This window comes from Schistocerca gregaria, chromosome 7 (genome assembly GCF_023897955.1).
Source record: "Schistocerca gregaria isolate iqSchGreg1 chromosome 7, iqSchGreg1.2, whole genome shotgun sequence".
Taxonomy (NCBI): Eukaryota; Metazoa; Arthropoda; class Insecta; order Orthoptera; family Acrididae; genus Schistocerca; species Schistocerca gregaria.
The window spans coordinates 213,266,451-213,284,119 of record NC_064926.1 but is presented as its reverse complement, the minus strand read 5'-3'; the positions used below and the strand labels follow the sequence as shown (position 1 = coordinate 213,284,119).

Genomic DNA, 17,669 nt, shown 5'->3' with positions numbered 1-17,669 from the left:
AACGTACGCACATGTCTCATATATTTCATATATATTTAAATATTTCACACATATTTGTGCACATATTTCATCTGTATCATTAGAGAGTTTCCCCATGCAGTTTCGTTATCACGCACCTAAAATGTTCTCCTGAACTATGTGCCGTAGAATGAAATAATTTTGCAGGTACATCCAGTGTTATTTGTAGATACTGTCTGCAAAATGTGTTGCGAGTAGAGTTATCAGTAAAGAAGTGACATCTGTCCTACGTGGTCTATTTACTGTTGGTAAGTCAGCCATAGCGCCCCTTTCATCGTCACTGAGAGGGCAATTTTTGTGCGTATGCTCCCGCCTGAATTGTCACACATAGGATACGGATTGTTTGAAAATTGAACGTAAGTATCCGAAACCAGTTTCCATCAAGAAATAAAAAAGGTACTTCTTAGTGCAACGTATGACGGAGCCACAGCCATTTATTTCAGATTAAAAGGCCAACTCTGTTGCGGCAGTTTTACTGTATGAAGGACGAAAATGTAGTAAGCTCTAAATTTTCTTCATTTCATGATTTTGTGGGGGGTGTCTGCGAGAAAAAACGCTGTGATTTAACATTGGGTGGACAGTAACACGGAAACATTGCGAGAAATGCACGCTTGAATATAAATGCAGATGCTAGTAAATCCTGCAGTTGGCGCTGTTGTATTTGACCACGACGTCAATACCGTACAAGTACTGTTCGTTATCACAACCGCGTTCTGTATTGTTATGAGTACATTACGTCAGAGCTAAGTAAATTCTAACACGGATAAATTGTTGGTGCTCTTATAGTTGATGCCTCTGTTCAATTGTGTGTAGAGTGGGTTGCACGTCACTAAATGCTTTCATTCTCTAATACTGAATGAACATACACTATGCGATCATAAGTATCCGGACACCTGGCTGAAAATGACTTACTATTTCGTGGCGCCCTCCATCGCTAATGATGGAATTCAATATGGTGTTGACCCAGCCTTAGCCTTGATGATAGCTTCCACACCCTCAAGCATGGGAATAGCAGCCCATTTTTCACGGAGTGCTGCACTGAGGAGAGGTGTCGATATCAGTCAGCGAGGCCTGGCACGAAGTCGGCGTTCCGAAGCAGCCCAAAGGTGTTCTGTAGGATTCAGGTCAGGACTCTGTGCAAGCCATTCCATCACAGGGATGTTATTGTCGTGTAACCACTCCGAGACGGGCCATGCACTACGAACAGGTGCTAGATTGTGTTGAAAGATGCAGTCGCCATCCCCGAAGTGCTCTTCAACAGTGGGAAGCAAGGAGGTGCTTACAACATCAATGTATGCCTGTTCTGTCGTAGTGCCATGCAAAACGACAAGGGGTGCAAGCCCCTTCCATGAAAACACAACCACACCCTAACACAACGGCTCCGAATTTTGATGTTGGCACTACACACGTTGGCAGATGACGCTCATCGTGTAGTCACCATACCCACAACCAGCCATCGGATCACCACATTGTGTGCCGTGATTCGTCACTCCACACAACGTTTTTCCACTGTTCAGTCGTCCAATGTTTACGCTCCTTACACCAAGCGAGGCTCCGTTTGGCATCTATGGCGTGGTGTGTGGCTTATGAGCAGCCGCTCGACCATGAAATCCTAGTTTTCTCACCTCCCACCTAACTGTAATAATACTTGCAGTAGATTCTGATTCAGCATGGAATTACTGTGTGATGGTCTGGATAGACTCTCTTCAACTGTCGGCGGTCTCTGTCAGTCGGCAGACGAGATCGGCCTGTACGATTTTGTGCTGTACGTCGCCCTTCTCGTCACCGATTCACTATCACATCGGAAACAGTGGACATAGGGGTGTTTAGGAGTGTGAAAATCTCGCGTACAGACGTATGACACAAGTGACACCCAATCACCTGACCACGTTCGAAATCCGTGAATTCCGCGGAGCACCCCATTCTGCTCTCACACGGTGTCTAATGGCTACTGAGGGAGCTGATATGGAGTAACTGGCAGTAGGTGGCAGCACAATGCACCTAGTATGAAAAAGTATGTTTTTGTGAGCCCCCGTATACTTTTGATCACATAGTATGTTTTGGCTAATTGCGCGTCATTAGCTACACTTTTTATTCGCCCCACCTCCATCCTTTTGAAAGGTAGGTGATTCTTATTCCCACAGTGATTATTTTCAGACAGTAAATGGATCCAAGTTCTACTAAGATTGATTCGAATGGTTTAAGAGGAAATGTGGTAGATACATGCATCTGTACACTTTTATAAATTGTGTGAACAATAGCTGCCACAGGCTATGAATACTTAATTTTATGTTCACTCTATCTGAGTCAGATTGGCCTTCGTCTTAAAGAAGTGTGGTAAAACGTCTAAAAAGCAGAGTTACGTCAGTCATGGCCAGTTATGCCGACGGTAGCTGTGAATCTGTGAGTCAGCTCCCGGTCCTCGCCAGCTGCAGTCACCTCGTTACGCAACGGCAGCCGAACCACAGCAAAGGCAGTGGCGCGTGTCCGAAATGACGTGCGCCGCGGGAGAATGCAGCATGGACAGAGCGTGGCCCCGCCGCAGCGGTCCTTGGTCGCGAGGTCTGCCACCGGGACTTAAGAGCAGCAGCCGACCTGCACAGAACTGGACGCCGTGTCAGAGTTAGGGACGTGTTGCCAAGGCCACCTCCTAGTCCACATCTACACACCTGAGTACACTATCTGATTTAAAGTATCCGTGGCCCCCTATACAGCGTGGAGTTGGCCACTACACGTCATGAGAGGCGGACCATACCAGTACAAAACGTGATAGGAAGTATTATGTTGTCAGTATAGAAGCAGTAACGGCCGTGTGGCTCGATAGGGAAAACTGATTGACTTGAAAAGTGGATTAGTCATTTGATAGCACCGGAGTAACATTTGCATCTAAGACGTTTCAGACCTCCTCAGGCTGGCCTAGGCGATTATTGGTGATGTGATTTTCACATGCAAAAGGGATGGAACAACCACAGTCAAACCAAGACTAGAGGGACATCTAGTGCCCGGAAAGGACGGTCGACAATTGCGGAAACTGGTTGTAAAACATCGTATTAAGTTAGTGGAAGGAATCTCTCGTGTATTCCAAAGTGCTACCAGCACTCCATTGAACACAATGGCTATTCATGGGGACTTAAAGGGAACGGGTTACAGTGATTGCAAAAAAATGTTCAAATGTGTGTGAAATCTTATGGGACTTAACTGCTAAGATCATCAGCCCCTAAGCTTACACACTACTTAACCTAAATTATCCTAAGGACAAACACACAGACCTATGCTCGAGGGAGGACTCGAACCTCCGCCGGGATCAGCCGCACATTCCATGGCTGCAGCGCCCTAGATCGCTCAGCTAACCCCGCGTGGCTACAGTGATTGCGTACACCCTCACAAGCCACTCATTTGTGTAATGAATGCTAAGCTAAGCTTATGGTAGTTTAAAAAAAAGGCATTGAACAGTGGATGATTAAAAACGCGTGATTTGGAGCGTTCAGTCACGCTACAACCCGTGAATATCCGATGGAAGGGTTTTGGGTTTTGCGAAACCTGAAGAAAATTTCCTGCCCTACTCTTTAGCTTATGGAAATATGGAAGAGCTGGGGTTACCATATAGGGCGTCTTTGGTGGCTAGGGTGTGGGAAACTTATTGTACTCAAAAACAGACGAAATTTGGAATATTATGGACACATTTTAAAGAATTGTGAACTACGTACAATGGAGGGACGCTTACAGCGATGATTCTTTGTCCCAACAAGACAGTGCACCCTGTCATGAAACAGCATGTTTGAGGCAATGGTTTGTCAACAATAACATTTCTGAAATGACAGAATCCTTTACTAATCAATACCGCAAGGATAATTTTTTATTGATAACTAATTTCTGTTACATTAATTAGTTATCTTCAGAACGAAAAACTATTTTTGTTTGGAGTGCATCACCAATTGGTGGGACACATAGTGATAATTTTTGTTTAAGGTGCATTGCCTATTATACAGCCCATATTTCCCATGTCGTTGCGTAATAGCAGAATCAAACATTCTTCACATGTGCATAGAAATTACGTAACTCACACCTTATGGTATTCTAAATATCTGGTAGCAGAACCAATATACACTCCTGGAAATGGAAAAAAGAACACATTGACACCGGTGTGTGAGACCCACCATACTTGCTCCGGACACTGCGAGAGGGCTGTACAAGCAATGATCACACGCACGGCACAGCGGACACACCAGGAACCGCGGTGTTGGCCGTCGAATGGCGCTAGCTGCGCAGCATTTGTGCACCGCCGCCGTCAGTTCAGCCAGTTTGCCGTGGCATACGGAGCTTCATTGCAGTCTTTAACACTGGTAGCATGCCGCGACAGCGTGGACGTGAACCGTATGTGCAGTTGACGGACTTTGAGCGAGGGCGTATAGTGGGCATGCGGGAGGCCGGGTGGACGTACCGCCGAATTGCTCAACACGTGGGGCGTGAGGTCTCCACAGTACATCGATGTTGTCGCCAGTGGTCGGCGGAAAGTGCACGTGCCCGTCGACCTGGGAACGGACCGCAGCGACGCACGGATGCACGCCAAGACCGTAGGATCCTACGCAGTACTGTACGGGACCGCACCGCCACTTCCCAGCAAATTAGGGACACTGTTGCTCCTGGGGTATCGGCGATGACCATTCGCAACCGTCTCCATGAAGCTGGACCACGGTCCCGCACACCGTTAGGCCGTCTTCCGCTCACGCCCCAACATCGTGCAGCCCGCCTCCAGTGGTGTCGCGACAGGCGTGAATGGAGGGACGAATGGAGACGTGTCGTCTTCAGCGATGAGAGTCGCTTCTGCCTTGGTGCCAATGAAGGTCGTATGCGTGTTTGGCGCCGTGCAGGTGAGCGCCACAATCAGGACTGCATATGACCGAGGCACACAGGGCCAACACCCGGCATCATGGTGTGGAGAGCGATCTGCTACACTGGCCTTACACCTCTGGTGATCGTCGAGGGGACACTGAATAGTGCACGGTACATCCAAACCGTCATCGAACCCATCGTTCTACCATTCCTAGACCGGCAAGGGAACTTGCTGTTCCAACAGGACAATGCACGTCCGCATGTATCCCGTGCCACCCAACGTGCTCTAGAAAGTATAAGTCAACTACCCTGTCCAGCAAGATGTCCGGATCTGTCCCCCATTGAGCATGTTTGGGACTGGATGAAGCATCGTCTCACGCGGTCTGCACGTCCAGCACGAACGCTGGTCCAACTGAGGCGCCAGGTGGAAATGGCATGGCAAGCCGTTCCACAGGACTACATCCAGCATCTCTACGATCGTCTCCATGGGAGAATAGCAGCCTGCATTGCTGCGAAAGGTGGATATACACTGTACTAGTGCCGACATTGTGAATGCTCTGTTGCCTGTGTCTATGTGCCTGTGGTTCTGTCAGTGTGATCATGTGATGTATCTGACCCCAGGAATGTGTCAATTAAGTTTCCCCTTCCTGGGACAATGAATTCACGGTGTTCTTATTTCAATTTCCAGGAGTGTGTAATGATGGCTCAGCTATACGAGATTTTCGTATTAACTATGTAAGTCTATTATTAAAAACACCACGTGTGAACACAAACTTTATAGGTTCCTCATGAATCATGATACACGTACCTATAAACAAGGAAGTACTCTATATGGTTGCAGGCGTAAGACTTATCTTTGGATTTCTGCCAAATTTCGAGGCAGAGTTTCGTTGCGGAAACTGTTGAAAACATATTGGATTAAAATTCACACTAAATTTTGAGCTTATGAAAAACTTGGTAAGTCTAGGAATTTTTGTGTTCTTTTAAATTTGGCATGTTCTTTTCGCTGCTCCAGCGACAGTGTTTTGACCTGTTGGTGTGTATCACGGAGGGTCAGTTCAGTCTCTTATTAATTTATTTGTATAAATCACTCCATTGCTGTCGACACTGTTTCTTTGGATTCAAGTCATAACTGGTCCACGCTTACATACTACGGAACGAATGGAGGCTGCATCTTAGGAATGCGTCAAGCGAATTTCTATTTGCTTTCTTAAATAAATATATTTTGCTTTTATTTATGTTGGGTTTGTATCTTAAGGTATTCAGTGTAGCGACGGTATATTTGTTCACATTCTATAGTGCTTTAGATGTTTAGAGTATCTTCTTCTAAAATTTATTTTTCTCTATCGCATATACGCAGAATGAAAGTCACTGAAGGTTAATACACATACATCTGTTTAGCTGACATTTCTTTTTAATTTTTGCCAAGTGTTTGTAAGAATGCCTTTCAATGCCAACACGAATCGTGTATTAGAAAGTTTCTCTCTTCATGTGATATATTCGTAAAATTTGTCTGGTTATTCTAGCGGCTGACGAAAGAGAATACAGTACTTGCTATCCTCCTTCAGAGACGGATATAGCTCGTTTAGATCCATTACGTATTTTTTTTTACCAGCAAAAGCTAGAACGTGGCACTCGTTTCTAGACACAGAGGCGTCGTGGCGTCCGTACCACTCTAGGATGTTAAAAAAATTCCAATCTGCATGATAGAATAGATTCTAACATAACCTCCTTGATGCGACCAAATGCTGAAGACGGAGATCGAACGCTCTGTGACCAAGCTGTCGGCTGATGTTATCGGACTACCTTTGGCGATGACGTCTGGCGACCGTTGTCGGTGGTACTGTGAACGCAGCCTGAACCCGTCGACACATGGACGCACATTCGATCGTCAACATCGAACGGTCCGTGTTTCTGACACCATAGCTGTCTCTGACGTCGTAGCTTGGAAAAGGTCGCTGAAGTCTTTCTAACGTGCCGAGCAGCACCAAGGATGCCAGGTATTCTGAACGTGAGTATGAACGTAGAAAAAATGGTTCAAATGGTTCTGAGCACCATGGGACTCAGCATCTTAGGTCATAAGTCCCCTAGAACTTAGAACTACTTAAACCGAACTAACCTAAGGACATCACACACACCCATGCCCGAGGCAGGATTCGAACCTGCGACCGTAGCAGCCCCGCGGTTCCGGACTGCAGCGCCAGAGCCGCACGGCCACCGCTGCCGGCTATGAACGTAGACCAATGGGATAGGAGAACATGGCCTACCTCACATGCAGGCCATCTTCTTTTCAGTACATAGTTGGGAAATCCCGTATCGGATTTCTGTTGAAACCCATATTTGGTGTGTTGTTTTATTGTAACTTATGCCCTACGAATACATGCCCTATCAAAGCACAAGCATGTTGAGGAACTCTGAATACGCGTCGTTGTGGTAAACTTTGTTGTAATAATGTGACGGGAAACGTCATACCGTTATGAAAATATGCCGAATCAAGGCATCGGCACATTGATTATCCATCACAAACGCTTTGTTCATGGCATAATTTGTTATAGTTAAATGTAATTTGATAACTTATTGGCTTTTAAAGCCATCGGGATATGGTAACGTACAAGACAGTCGAATGTTCCGGAATCTTAGTGTATTTTAATTTAGAGACGTGGCGTTACGAAGTAACGTGTGGTTTTTGTAGTTGGTCCAGGTCTCGTTAAATTCAGTTCTTTTTAAACCACTTTCGCAACGTAATTTAATAAAACTGTATTGGATGCTATGTAAATGTAAGTGCACTTTCAGGAGCGAGTTTACTCGACTGGCTTTATCTACAAGGGAGATAGGACTGCCGGCCGGTGTGGCCGTGCGGTTCCAGGCGCTTCAGTTTGGAACACCGTGACCACTACGGTCGCAGGTTCGAATCCTGCCTCGGACATGGATGTGTGTGGTGTCCTTAGGTTAGTTAGGTTTAAGTTCTAGGCGACTGATGACCACAGATGTTAAGTCCCATAGTGCTCAGAGCCATTTGAACCATTTTGAGATAGGACTACCTGCAGTAAGGTATTTTGCACTTTCTTGTTTAAAGTCTTGTACTGCACATGTCCTAATGATTCTTCTGTTGAAACAGTGACGAAGAAAGAATGATAGTGAGGTTTTGCTAAAAAGTGAGAATAATGAGACAGTTTTTGTAATATGTGGAAGAATGTTGTGATATTGTATCGCACTGTTTGTAACTTAACTTTTATAAGCTCAGACCTTGCTGAATTGATATGAAACTTTTCGTTTTAGCGTCTAACATCTTCATCGACATTGATGTTTTTATTTATGTATACCTCTACATTCACTACATACATACTCCGAAAGCCACCGTAGGGTGCATGGTGGAGGGTGCCCTGTACCATCACTGTCACTTCCTTTTGTGTTCCACTCGCAAACAGAGCAAAGGAAAAATGACTGTATGCCTCTGTATGGGCCCTAATCTCTCTTATCTTCCTTACATGAAATGTACGTTGGTGGCAGTAGAATCGTTCTGCAGTCAGCCTGAAATGCCGGTTCTCTGAATTTTCTCTCTTCCACTCCTCGAAATAAAATGTCGCCTTCCCTCCATTCATTTCCATATCAGTTCCCAAAGCATATCCGTAATACTTGCGTGTTGTTCGAAACAATTGATAACAAATCTAGCAGTCCGCGTCCGAACTGCTTCGGTGGATTCTTTTAATCCGATCTTACATGGATCCCAGCATTCTAAGAGCGCTCAACAACGGGTCGCACAACCACAGACAGAACATCATGACTAGCATGTGTACAAGTGAGAAAATCTGCGTTTTAATAGAGCCAACGAAGAAATTTTGCGCCCGTGTACTTCATAAAGAAGCTGTGTGACCTCCGAGCCATATGCAGCAATAGCAGCTGGAGGGCGCTGCAGTTGCAACTCAGAAAAGTAGAAAGGCAACTCACATTAACCGGCACATCCAGTGTTACGTGGGCGCTGGCTTTCGTGCCGACGGTTTTGTGTTACCAATGAAAATATATATGAACGAAATTACAGATTAATCTTAGTCTGATTAAATAACAATAACATTATATGAGCTAAATCACTGTTTGATTAAACAATAGCGAACCACTCTGTTGCCGCACACGAGTGTTACCCCACAGCAACGACCTAATCGAAGCATTAAACAGCGCTGTTGCATCAGATCCTGCCAACAGCTTATTTTATTACTAATTATCTCGTAGAAACTGCCTCAATGTAGGACTGTGCTGCCAACTCCGAATCTGGGTTATTTTCTTGCATCGATCGTAAATTTTATTCTCACCTAGCTTCCTGTTTATCTTATATTGCTGCTGCTCTCTGGTCGTATGACAACACAGATTCCTGCTGCGTTTACTGAAGCATTAATGAAGGAATATGTACGGGCTCGCAATTGTAAAACAACAATGGAACGGTACAAAACAATATTATATGTGAGTGGCGCGCTTGATACATAGACGCGCCTGCTCGGGGTTTAAACTGCAACTACAAATTATTTATGCAGCCAAAATTAAGTGACGCTACTAGCTCAGTAGGTAGCTAAAACCGATAGTTTTATCTCGTTCCATAAGAAGAGAGGAGTGTGCGGCGAGAGGGCTGTAGCAGCAAGCTCAGCAGAGTAGTGCATTGTCGGCGGTATCGTCGATGCTTTTCTGTGCGAAATAGGAGGCCATGGGACAGGGGCGGAAGCCATACATCTCTCCACGTGTAAACTCTCCTTAATCACAATGGCTGCATTAAAAAGTCTATACCATTCTTCCTCCGTTTATTACGAAGTATTATCCACAGCGATACTCCTACAACCATTTAAGGAAGTGTTAGGCCATCATATGCTTTTATCTTTATTTCTTTGCTGTAAAGTTAGTCGCTTCTGTAAGAGCTTTCTACCTGACGTAGATAGAGTTCAGGTGTTGTGTATGCCCATGACAGAAATACAGTCGCCAACACTGCCAGGTGCAGGCATTAAGAGTGATTTAAAATGGAATGAACATATAAAATTAATCGTCGGTAAAGCAGATGCTAGACTGAGATTCATTGGAAGAATCCTAAGGAAATGCAATCGGTAAACAAAGGAAGTAAGTTACAGTACACTTGTTCGCCCACTGCTTGAATACTGTTCACCGGTGTGGGATCCATACCAGATAACGTTGATAGAAGAGAAAGAAAAGATGCAACGGAGAGCAGCGCGCTTCGTTACAGGATCATTTAGTAATAGCGAAAGCATTACGGAGATGACAGATAAACTCCAGTGGAAGACTCTGCAGGAGAGACGCTCAGTAGCTCGGTACGGGCTTTTGCTGAAGTTTCGAGGAGTCAAGCAGTATATTGCTCCCTCCTACGTATGTCTCACGAACAATACGAGACTGGAATAGAAGGGAGAATAGATAGAGGTATTCAAAGTACCCTCCGCCACACACCGTCAGGTGGCTTGCGGAGTGTGGATTTAGATGTAGATGTAGAACAACAATTTTTGCTATTTTTGAAGACACAGGTGACCAACTCCAGCACTTCGTTAGTGATCCGTTTCACAATATCGTAGTTTCCAGTAAGACGCTGTTGTTGTTGTGGTCTTCAGTCCTGAGACTGGTTTGATGCAGCTCTCCATCCTACTGTATCCTGTGCAAGCTTCATCTCCCAGTACTTACTGCAACCTACATCCTTTTGAATCTGTTTAGTGTATTCATCTCTTGGTTTCGCTTTACGATTTTTACCCTCCGTGCTGCCCTCCAATACTATATTGGTGATCCCTTTGTGCCTCAGAATATGTCCTACCAACCGATCCCTTCTACTAGCCAAGTTGTGCGATAAATTTCTCTAGTCCCCAATTCTGTTCAATACCTCCTCATTAGTTATGTGATCTACCCATCTAATCTTCAGCATTCTTCTGCAGCACAACATTTCGAAAGCTTCTGTTGCCTTATTGTCTAAACTGTTTATCGTCCACGTTTCACTTCCATGCAGGGCTACACTCCTTACAAATACTTTCAGAAACGACTTCCTGACACTTAAATCTATGCTCGATGTTAACAAATTTCTCTTCTCCAGAAACGCTTTCCTTCCCATTGCCAGTCTACATTTTATATCATCTCTACTTCGACCATCATCAGTTATTTTGCTCCCCAAATAGCAAAACTCCTTCACTACTCTAAGCGTCTCGTTTCCTAATCTAGTTCCGTCAGCATCACCCGACTTAATTCGACTACATTCAATTATCGTCGTTTTGTTTTGTTGATGTTCATCTTATATCCTCACTTTGAAGACACTGTCCATTCCGTTCAGCTGCTTTTGCAGGTCCTTTGCTGTCTCTGACAGAATTACAATGGATTTTAATTCCTACTCCTATTTTTTGTTTTCTTTCCTTAACTGCTTGCTCAATATACAGATTGAATAACATTGGGGACAGGCTTCAACCCTGTCTCACTCCCTTCCCAACCACTGCTTCCCTTTCATGCCCCTCGAGTATTATAACTGCCATATGGTTTCTGTAAAAACTGTAAATAGCCTATCGCTCCATTTATTTTACCCCTACCACCTTCAGAATTTGAAAGAGAGTATTCCAGTCAACATTAGCAAAAGCGTTCTCTAAGTATACAAACGCTAGAAACGTAGGTTTGCCTTTCCTTAATCTTTGTTCTACGATAAGTCGTAAGGCCAGTATTGTCTCACGTGTTCCAATATTTCTACGGAATCCAAACTAATCTTCCCCGAGGTCGGCTTCTACCAGTTTTTACATTCGCCTGTAAAGAATTCGCGTTAGTATTTTGCAGCTGTGACTTCTAAACTGATAGTTCGGTAATTTTCACATCTGTCACCCCTGCTTTCTTTGAGATTTGAATTATTATATTCTTCTTGAAGTTTGAGGGTACTTCGCCTGTCTCATACATCTTGCTCACCAGATGGTAGAGTTTTGTCAGGGCTGACTCTCCCAAGGCTGTCAGTAGTTCTAATGAAATGTTGTCTACTCCCAGGGCCTTGTTTCGACTAAGGTCTTTCAGTGCTCTGTCAAACTCTTCACGCAGTATCATATCTCCCATTTCATCTTCATCCTCTTCCATTTCTATAATACTGTCCTCAAGAACATCGCCCTTGTATAGACCTACTATATACTCCTTCCACCTTTCTGCTTACCCTTCTTTGCTTAGAACTAAGTTTCCATCTGCTATTCGTGCAAGTGGTTCTCTTTTCGCCAAAGGTCTCTTTAATTTTCTTGTAGGCAGTATCTATATTACCCCTAGTGATATACGCCTCTACATCCTTACATTTGTCCTCTATCCATCCCTGCTTAGCCATTATGCACTTCCTGTCGATCTCATTTTTGAGACGTTTGTATTCCTGTTTACCTGCTTCATTTACTGCATTTTTGTATTTTGTCCTTTCATCAATTAAATTCAGTATCTCTTCTGTTACCCAAGGATTTCTATCAGCCCTCGTCTTTTTACGTACTTGATGCTCTGCTGCCTTCACTAATTCATCTCTCAAACCTACCCATTCTTCTTCTACTATATTTCTTTCCCCCATTCTTGTCGGTCGTTCCCTAATGCTCTCTCTGAAACTCTCTAAAATCTCTGGTTCTGTCAGTTTATCCAGGTCCCATTTCCTTAAGTTCCCACCAATTTGCAGTTTCTTTAGTTTTAATCTACAGTTCATAACCAATATATTGTGGTTAGAGTCCACATCTGCCCCTGGAATTGTCTTACAATTTAAAACCTGGTTCCTAAATCCCTGTCTTACCATTATGTATTCAGTAAGACGCTAAATGTTGTGAATGATTTATATTTCCTATTTATTCTCACACTTTATTTATATAGAACTTTCACTGTTTTATGGAACCATATTAAAAATTAGGGACCTGCCAGCCTTGGCGGAGGCACGGTTGGCTCCACCCCCCCCCCCCCCCCCCCCACGCCACCACTCCTAGAGCCGACTCTGACTCAGCTGCATTGTCCCGTGTGAGGAAGCTTCAACTTATCGCAGCTGGTTTACGTTTGTCCATTTCGAGAACTCTTGTACTATGTAGCTCGCACACACCACCTGCAGCCGCGATTCGCCTCTGGAACGCGCTGTGTTCGCTCTCACCACGTTAAGGCGCTCGTTTGCCCTACACAAACAGAGTTGTTTCTGAACGTGCAGCAACACGTTAGAGATCAAATCAGCGCGTTGCACGTTAAATGCCACGGCCCGTGTGGGGATTGTCCAGGAGTGTTGCTGTACAATATGCCTGGAAGGAGGCGCATTCGGTGGAATTCCGCTGGCGCTCGCTGCGCCATGCTAGCCTAGGCGAGCGTACGTGATGGCAGACACGCGCCGTGGCCCCGTCTCTAGCTGCGCGTGGGCGGAAGCCGCCATCCCCACTCGGGCAGACGTTTGACACGGCGACCGCTCGATTTGGGCGATATTTTACCGTAGAGGGACACGCGATAAGTCTATGAGAGAAGATACCACTAATTTCCAGGAGACATTACTATTATACCGTGAAATTCCACTTTGATAATGGCTTCCGTTCCACAAGGAAGGGAGAGCCCAGTTTAAAAATGTCTCGTTCAGCCGAAGTCACTCATTGATAGTTAGACAGATCTCGCAGTTCAACCAAATAACATGGTTGTTGATACCTACATTTCACCATTTCACCTGCTGTTACTCAGAGTTACAAAACATTTTCGTGATTTAGCGGGCCTGTCTAGGTACTCTTGGGTGTCTAAGGTTTCGTAAAAAGCGAAGGGTTTCCTTGCAACCGCGAGAGAACAGCTGTTGCCAACTCGGAAGACGGAAGTGTTAACAATACACTCATTATAAAGACGTCGCGTGGCCGCCAAGCTTGTGGAGATAAGCATAGTGTTTCATTTTCACCGATACTCGAATGAGTGTTGTTTCCTTTCTTTCCACACACACACACACACACACACACACACACACACACACACACACACAACACTGCCGGCCACTGTGACCGAGCGGTTCTAGGCGCTTCAGTCCGGAATGGCGCTGCTGCTACGGTCGCTGGTTCGAATTCTGCCTCGGGCATGGATGTGTGTGATGTCCTGAGGTTAGATAGGTTTAAGTAAGTCTAAATCTAAGGGACTTATGATCTTAGATGTTAAGTCCCATAGTGCCTAGAGCCATTTGAATCTCTCTTTTTTTTTTGTATGTTAACTGTCATAGACAGAAGTCACAACTCTCCCTTGTGCTGCCACATGGAGAATCCTCTTGCAATTACAAAGAAAGAGTACTGGTGCTACAGTAGTTTTTAATTTTTATGTGCTTATGGTGCTAATGTGAAGCTCGTGGTGCACGACTATAATGTGTCTATAGCACGTGTAGATGTAGCTGTAGGTATTGACTTTTCCCCACAGCATTTGAGGAATACAAATGATGAACACGGTGAACGTTTACACCAGGGCTTTGATGTAGCGTAACAGCTTTCTTAGGGCGTTGAACTACAGTATGTTGGCTCAATGCTATTGTTTCTTAGAGACAATGAAAAAAAAAATGATTAGAAGGAAAGCGATCAAACGTTATTCTTATTCTTATCCTTGGGCTAAATATTTCTCTTTCGAAATTTTGAACATTACGTATTTTTCATAAATAAGAGAACCCCCACATCTGGAAAACTGAGTGTGATAGGAAAATATTTTTTTCTTATTCCAATTCCGTATAAAGTCAACGGCCTTGCCACAGTGGTAACGCCGATTCCCGTCAGGTCACCGAAGTTAAGAAGTGTCGGGCTGGGCTAGCACTTGGATGGGTGACTATCCGATCTGCCGAGCGCTCTTGGCAGGCGGGCTGCGCTCAGCCTTTGTGAAGCAAACTGAGGAACTACTAGAGATGTAGCGGCTCCGGTCTCGTGAACTGACAGACGGCCGGGAGAGCGGTGTGCTGACCATATGCCCTTCCATATCCGCATCTACTGACGACTGTGGGCTAAGGATGATGACACGATAGCCGGTCGGTATCATTGGGCCTTTATGGTCTGTTCGAGAGGAGTTTCGTTAATTTTATTCCGTGCAAATATGACACATAACGGCCTTGCCGCAGTGGCTACACCGGTTCCCGTGAGATCACCGAACTTAAGCGCTGTCGGGCGTGGTCGGCGCTTGGATGGGTGACCATCCAGGCTGCCATGCGCTGTTGCCATTTTTCGGGGTGCACTCAGCCTCGTGATGCCAATTGAGTAGCTATTCGACCGAACAGTAGCGGCTTCAGTCAAGAATACCGTTATAACGACCGGGAGAGCGGTGTGCTGACCCCACATCCCTCCTATCCGCATCCTCCACTGAGGATAACACGGCGGTCGGATGGCCCCGGTGGGCCACTCGTGGCCTGAAGACGGAATTCAAATATGACGAAAAACCATAATTTTATCCAGAGGGAAGGCAAGAAGTTTAATGTCCATTACAATTATCCGTGCTGTTATGCCGTGGTCGGTTGATGAATTCTGTGTCGATTTCAAACGTTTCGTCTCCGACTGCGGGAGACATCTTCAACGGGGTCCGTAGCTGTATGGAAGGCCCAACACACCCACTGGCTCGCCACTGACTGCCGCTAAATTCCGTGTCCGCGCGCTCCCACGCCGCGGCGTGACGTCAAGTGTTTTGAAAACGTCAGTGCAATTGGCCGCTGTCCGTCGCCGTCGATCGCCGTTGCCATCACCCAGTAGTGGACGGGTGGTACACATCTTCTGTAACACCGGCATCCATATACCGTTTAATTTCACGCCCTCCTCCTTTCGGTTGAAATTATTTGGGTGTTTAGCAATTTCGATTGCCTCCAGTTAGAGCCTTTCGTAATATCCACTTGTGGCCGCTAGTACTTGCGTCTCCTCGAAACGAATATTGTGGTTCCCTGGCTGGAAAGCATGCTCCGCATCAGCTGATCGTTCCGTTTCTCCTCTTCTACAATTTTCCTTGTGCTCTTCCAAACGTTTAGAAACCGTTCTTTTCGTGGTACCAGATTTTTCCAATGGAGTGTATAGGATCCCATGCAGCTGTGGTGATGTTTATGTGGGTACCGGAAAAAGAACGTTCTTTTTGAGGTACCAGCTTTTTCCAATGGAGTGTATAGGATGCCATGCAGCTGTGGTGATGTTTATGTGGGTACCAGAAAAAGAACGGTTTCCAAACGTTTGGAAGAGCACAAGGGAAATTGTAGACGAGGAGAAACAGAACGATCAGCTGATGCGGAGCATGCTTTCCAGCCAGGCAACCACAATATTCGTTCGAGGAGACGCAAGTACCAGCGGCCACAAGCGGATATTGCGAAAGGCTCTACATGGAGGCAATCGCAATCGCTAAACACCCAAATAATTTGAACCGAAAGGAGGAGGGCGTGAAATCAAACGGTATATGGATGCCGGAGTTACAGAAGATGTGTACCACCCGTCCACTACTGGGTGATGGCAACGGCGATCGACGGCGACGGACAGCGGCCAATTGCACCGACGCTTTTAAAACACGTGACATCACGATGCGGCGGGGGAGTCGCGCGGACACGGAATTTAGCGGCAGTCAGTGGCGAGCCAGTGGGTGTGTTGGACCTTCCATCGACCTACGGACCCCCTTGAAGATGTCTCCCGCAGTCGGAGACGAAACGTTCGGAATCGACACAGAATTCATCAACCGACCACGTCATAACAGCCCGGATAATTATAATGGACACGATATTTTCCCGGCCGTGAAGGTCTACATTTTAGTATAAGAAGTTTAATGTGTTGTACAGTGCTTTAGCCAGATAAAGTCAGAAGGACAGTGGCTCATTGGTTGTGACGGTGTGGTTGCAGGATTCGCGCCTACACGCAGAGGCATGGAAGGAGGCGCTGGCCAACCGCAGGGCGGGCCGCGTCGCACAAGACGCTGCCCAGACGGCCGGCGTAAACGGAACCTCCTGGGAGTGGGACGGGGGCGGCAACTCTACGCTGGAGGTGGAGGCGGCGTTCAACGACTCGCTGGCGCTGCCGGACTACGGAGAGGGCTGGAACGGCACGAACGCCACCTCCCCGGGGGAGATGCCGGCGCGCAAGATGCGGCCCACGGCGCTCGTCTACGTGGCGCTTGGGCTGCTCGTGCTGGCCGTGGGGCCCGCCATCGTCGCCTTCAAGAGCTGCGACGAGAGGACGCGGCCCGCCTTCCAGAAGGTAGCCGAGTACACCCGCCCCCCACTCCCCCATCCTGCTCCTCCTCCACCTCCTCCTCCGTAACTTATCCCTTCCTAGCCGCCACTATCGAATCGCCGTGGTCGCCTCTGTGAACGCTATCTAGCAGAGGCGGTCACGGCGTGCCAAACTTCACCCGTGCTGTGTGTGCGGGTGTGCGTGCCGCGGGCGGCCATTCACTCGGTTTTTCTCGGTGCTTCTCGGAAGAACCCGGAAGAGCATGACATTTGGTTTCGTATTACAGTGCGCCACAACTCTGAGTTCGGCAGAATCGTGGCGTCATCGCTGTTGGTCCTTCGCTATTTGTTCATGATATGAAGGACGTACATAGGTCCAGTGGCAGTTTTCACAAAAAAGGCAGTCTACCGATTAGTTGTCACAATTCTAAAAATGAATGGGAACGGCTGAAGAGAGGGATGGAAATACAACATTCACACAAGCGACGGGTGCTACAAATTTTGCTACGAAAGGACATTACAATACTACGCAGAAGTAATTTAGAGATTTACATTGAAGCGCCAAAGAAACTTGTATAGGAATGTGTATTCAAATACAGAGATATGTAAACAGGCAGGATACGGCCCTTCTGTCAGGAACGCCTATGTAAGACAAATGGTTCAAATGGCTCTGAGCACTATGCGACTTAACCTT

The 17,669-nt window shown here is 46.1% G+C and overlaps 1 protein-coding gene across 2 annotated transcripts in view; it reads left to right on the top strand.

Moving 5' to 3' along the window:
- LOC126281635 (uncharacterized) overlaps positions 1–17,669 on the top strand; it is a 185,466-nt gene that overhangs the window by 149,974 nt on the left and 17,823 nt on the right. For both annotated transcript variants that reach the window (XM_049980766.1, XM_049980765.1), the window contains one exon: positions 16,647–17,000. In XM_049980766.1, the coding sequence (XP_049836723.1) occupies positions 16,647–17,000 (354 nt within the window). The remainder of the gene's footprint in view (positions 1–16,646; positions 17,001–17,669) is intronic.